The sequence below is a fragment of the Rhinopithecus roxellana genome, chromosome 13 (assembly GCF_007565055.1).
Source record: "Rhinopithecus roxellana isolate Shanxi Qingling chromosome 13, ASM756505v1, whole genome shotgun sequence".
Classification (NCBI taxonomy): domain Eukaryota; kingdom Metazoa; phylum Chordata; class Mammalia; order Primates; family Cercopithecidae; genus Rhinopithecus; species Rhinopithecus roxellana.
In genome coordinates this window covers 103,477,840-103,482,869 of record NC_044561.1, presented here as the reverse complement: position 1 = coordinate 103,482,869, position 5,030 = coordinate 103,477,840, and the positions used below count along the sequence as shown (strand labels likewise).

Below are 5,030 nucleotides of genomic sequence, written 5' to 3'. Positions count from 1 at the left end.
CCTGATGTATATGGTGGGCTCCTGATGTACAAAATCCTGGTGCTCAAAGGGACTGGGAGGTGGAGCATCTTTATCTTCATAAGAAACGTTTCCCAGGACCTTGATGGAACGCTTTTAGGATGGGGAACTTTAAGGCAAACAAGAGGGAGTAGTAGGGGGACTACGGGAAGGTGGAAGGGACAGGCCCCCAGCCCTATTCTGAACCCTTGCTTTGGAACCAGAACGCCTCCTCCCTCCAGGGACAGAACCCCAACCCCCCTCCTAGAAACCTGACCTCTCCTGCTCCGACCGCCTTCCCCATTATCCTTCTTGGAGAAACTCAAGGAGAAAGACAGAGGAGCCTCAGACTTGGATCCCAGCTTCTGAGAACACAAGGGAGATGCTGCTGGCCACACTCCACGTTCGTTGGTGACATGGAACCTAGCAGATAATCACTACGCGGGGTTCTCAGTCACCCAGTCTCAGGGGGCCCTTCCTAGGTCCGCAGGGACGGGGGAAACCAGAGTGTTCCTCAGACAACCAACATTACTTGAAGATTCGGGGAAAACTATTTGAGAGGGTTATTTTGTATTAACATAATCATGGATATATTATAGAGTGGAAAATTCCTATTATCTTGTTAAAGTCGATTTTGAAGGAAAAAAATCAAGAACGCAATCCCATTTTCAATAACCACACACACATACAAAAAAAGCCTAGGGTTTTTTTCTAACTAAGAAGGTGAAAGATCTCTTCAGATTCAAGGAGAATTATAAACACTGCTGAAAAACACTATAGATGTCATAAGCAAATGAAGAAACATTCCATGCCCATGGGTTGGAAAAATCCGTATCATTTCAGCAGTCATACTGCCCAAAGCAATCTACAGATTCAGTGTTATTCCTATCAAACTACCAAAGTCATTTTTCACGGAATTAGAAACAATTATCCTGATTTCTTATGGAACCAAAACAAGAAGCCTGAATAGGCAAAGCAATTCTAAGCAAAAAGAACAAAGCCAGAGGCACCTAATTACCCATCTCAAACTACACTATAAGGTTACAGTAACTGAAACAGCATAGTACTGATACAAAAACAGACATATAGACCACTGGAACCAATAAAGAATCCAAAAATAAAGCTGCATGCCTACAACCATCTGATCTTTGACAAAGTCAACAAAAATACGCAATGGGAAAGGGGTTCCTTGTTCAATAAATGGTACTGGGATAGCTGGCAAGCCACATATAGAAGAATAAAACTGGACCCCTACCTCTCACCGTATACAGAAATTAACTCAAGCTGGATTAGAGATAGAAATGTAAGAACTCAAATTACAAGAATCCTAGAAGACAACCTGGAAACACCATTCTGGACATAGGTCTTGGGAAATAATTTATGACTAAGTCCTCAAAAGCAATTGCAACAAAAAACAAAAATTGACAAGTGGGACCTAAACTAAAGAACTTCTGCACAGCAAAAGAAACTATCAACAGAGTAAAAAGACAACATACAATGGGAGAAAATACTCACAAACTATGCCTCTGACAAAGGTCTAATATCAAGCATCTATAAGGAACTTAATTCAACAAGCAAAAAGCAAATAGTGCCATTAAAAAGTGTGCACAAGACATGAACAGACACCTCTAAAAAGAAGACATACAAGTGGACAACAAATACATGACAAAATGTTAAACATCACTAATCACTAGAGCAATGCAAATCAAAATCACAATGAGATAACCTCTTTACACCACTTAGAGTAGCTTTTACTAAAAAATCAAGAAACAACAGATGTTGGCAAGGCTGCAGAGAAAAGGGAATGCTTATACACTGTTAGTGGAAATGTAAATTTGTTCAGCCACTATGGAAAGAAGTATGGAGACTTCTCAAAGAACTTAAAACATAACTACCATTCAACTCAGCAATCCCATTACTGGGTATATATCCAAAAGAAAATAAATTGTTCTACCAAAAAGATGTATGCATGTGTATGTTCATCGCAGCACTATTCACAATAGCAAAGACATGGAATCAACCTAGGTTCCCATCAACAGTGGATTGGATAAAGAAAATATGGTACATATATACAATGGAATAGCATGCTGCCATAAAAAAGATAAAATTATGTGTTTTGCAGCAACACGGATGCAGCTAGAGGCCATTATCCTAAGCGAATTAACACAGGAACAGGAAACCTAATACCACATGTTCTCACTTATAAGTGGGAACTAAACATTAGGTACACATTGACATAAAGATGGGAACAATAGAAACTGGGGACTATTAGAGGAGTGAAAGAGGAGAGGGGAAAGGGTTGAAAAACTCACTGTTGGGTACTATGCTCTGTACCTGAGTGATGGGATCTATTGTACCCCAAACCTCAACAACATATAGTATGCCAATGTAACAAATCTGCACATGTACCCCTGAGGCGAAAATAAAAGTTGAAATTATTTTCTTAAAAATGGAAAAGCTAACTTCCACCTCTACCAATATGTTTACTTAATTTCTATATCCCCCATCTTACTGGTATAAAACCAGGAACACGGCAACCATTCATTTATGTTCGAAGTGTTCAGGAAATGAGTGACTACATCAATAAACGAACCCAGAGGAAAGCACAGGACTTTATTATGTGGGGAATCAAGTTCACAGAAGGAAGTAGATAAATCTTTCGCTGCAGCCTGCTGGATTAGGCAGCACTTTTTATTTAGGAAGAGTGGAGACCAGCGAGACAAGGGCTTGATTTAGGATTAGACTGTGAAAATGGTGATGGTGGGTAAGATGACGTAATCCTGCTGCACGCTCAGCTTCTCAACAGGATGTTGATGTGGCTTCTTAACTGGCACATGTTTTTTGTTTTCTTCATCATTAACACAACATAATTTCCCACTTAGACATCCTATTTCATGTATTTCTCCTACCTTGCATTTCTTCCTGCAATAGCCTGTTACATTATTGAAGCATTTTTTGAGTCTTGCCCCATCTGTGCATAGGAAACAACATTGAACCAAGGTTAGTACGTGAGAAAGAGCAGAAGAGGTAGGTATATGGTTCCCCACAAGTCATGGCCTCCTACGGTCCCAAGTGAACATTATGCTGATAAAAGGAAACTCAGGGGCCCCTCCTTGAAAAGCATCCCAAATTAAGGACATTCAAAACCCCGGGCTCTCAGCTGATGTCCAGTTGCCTCTGAGAACATTAGAACTGATATGACAAAAGAGAAGAGAGAACTCAATTCCTGGTTATCAACCAGAGCCAAGTCCCACCCCTAGGACCCTGGCAAAGCTGACTCTCTCCATCAAGCTCCAAAGTCAGCATGCTGTCAGCTCCACCTCAGTCCCATGTCCCCAGAGACCACTAACGTGTCACCATGCGCACAAGACATGTCACCATTGGCACAACTCAGAGCCAAAGCAACTTTTGAAAGAACATCACAAACAAGACTTTTTAACTTAATTCGGTTTCACACTCACTGATATGGGTAGCAGAAATCTCCCTTTGAAAAGATCTCATGGGTCTCAGCAACAGGTTCTATTGAGAACTCCTTCCCTTAACCTGGCTGCTCCTGTCTGTCACTCGTCACATGCCCCTTGATCTCAGATAAATAGGTTGCCCAGGGATCAAATTCAGTTCCATGAATTTGGCTCTAGAGAGCTACATTGTCACCTACTCAGAGTAATGCATTGAGATTCTAAGTCTCTTGTTTCTAATCCTTATTTGTCCCTCTACCCAAAATTTTAAAAAGCCCAAAGCATAATGCTGGAGAACAGAGACATACTCTCCCTATCCTAAACTTCAGAATCAGGGAACATCTTTGAGGGTTAGAGGAGCATATTTTGGGGCCACAAAAATACAATATGCCTTCTTCCTAGCAAGAGAGAAGGAAACTCTCACTGACACGGTTTCTACCATGAACTTTGTGCTTCGTGCTTGTAAGCTCATATAATCTATACATCAAATAGAATCATGAAATATAGTCATTCTACTCCTTGACAGATGAAAAGATTGAGATTAAAAGGAAATAATGTGCTCAACTCATACAACCAGTCAATGATGAAGACATATTTTAACCTCACATTGACATGACTCCAAAATGTGTGCTATTCTAATTACTGTTGTAGTACAGGCTGAAAATGAATTTGAATGGAAAAGGAGATGGCCAGGCTCTCAGGTGAAAACTATGTCCAGCATTATAAAGATAATTCTAGATGATGAGTTCATGGATGCCTTTGAGGAGGACTCCTGGGACTCCAGTATAGCCCTGACCTCCTCTTCTTATCTCCCTGTGCTCTCTTCTAAGGCATAAACTCAAGTCAGGCAACCAGGAGAATGGGTACTTTTTTGTGATTTTGGCCAAATATAAATAATCTTGAAAGTCCTGTTCCCACTCTTACAAATAGTAATATCTCTTCGGATGTTATGGTACATTTGGACAAGTTACCTGTGAGTACCTCAAACAGCAGAATAATGAGAACCAGAAACAGCTTCATGTTTACAGACTTCCCAAGAGAAAGAGGCAGCAGAACTCTGTCCAGTAGTCTGTGTCCCACAGGTCTTTCAAGATGATCCAGAGTTTTGAGAGCTATCAGCACTCTGAGCTCTCATTTTAACCCACACAGACAGACAGGAAATCCAAGTCCACTCCCCCCAACACACACACCTACATCCCCAAATATGGAGCTCACAGTCACAGAATGTTCCACCATATCTTCCTTCCTCCCCCTTCCTCAGGATGTGCACCCCTAGAGAGCAGGAACTATGACTTTCCATCTGAGCTTTCAATCCATTTGGGTCAAGGTTGGTTGGTCATGTGCCCTGGTTTGTGTGGGGTAATCCTGTCTTATTCCTACTGTTCCAATGTTCCATCCATCTAGTGCTGCCTCTCACAAAAGTAACCCAGTTTGGAAGATAAATTAAGTCATTAGTTGACACAGAAGCACATTCAATAATAACGTTTTTAATGTATAAAACTTCTAGATAGTCATTCTAGGAGTAAGATTGCTTTTAGGTTTGGCCAGATAAATTGATACTATTTGAAAGTTTCC

General features: G+C 40.8%; 1 protein-coding gene across 1 annotated transcript; it reads right to left on the bottom strand.

Annotated features, from left to right (window-relative positions):
- Nucleotides 1-2,702: 2,702 nt before the first annotated feature.
- Nucleotides 2,703-4,557, bottom strand: DEFB128 (defensin beta 128). The gene is made up of 2 exons (XM_010361274.2): nucleotides 4,427-4,557; nucleotides 2,703-2,968 (listed from the first exon to the last, which is right to left on the bottom strand). Exons 1-2 carry the CDS (start codon nucleotides 4,473-4,475, stop codon nucleotides 2,736-2,738), a joined length of 282 nt encoding a protein of 93 aa, XP_010359576.2. The 5' UTR covers nucleotides 4,476-4,557; the 3' UTR covers nucleotides 2,703-2,735.
- Nucleotides 4,558-5,030: the final 473 nt, after the last annotated feature.

Excerpts from the sequence above, each read along its gene's own strand:
- DEFB128 (XM_010361274.2), bottom strand. The coding sequence starts at position 4,475 with ATGAAGCTGTTTCTGGTTCTCATTATTCTGCTGTTTGAGGTACTCACA. Across the intron at positions 2,969-4,426 it reads GCTGTTTGAGGTACTCACAG|ATGGGGCAAGACTCAAAAAA; the intron begins GTAACTTGTCCA and ends TCCTATGCACAG.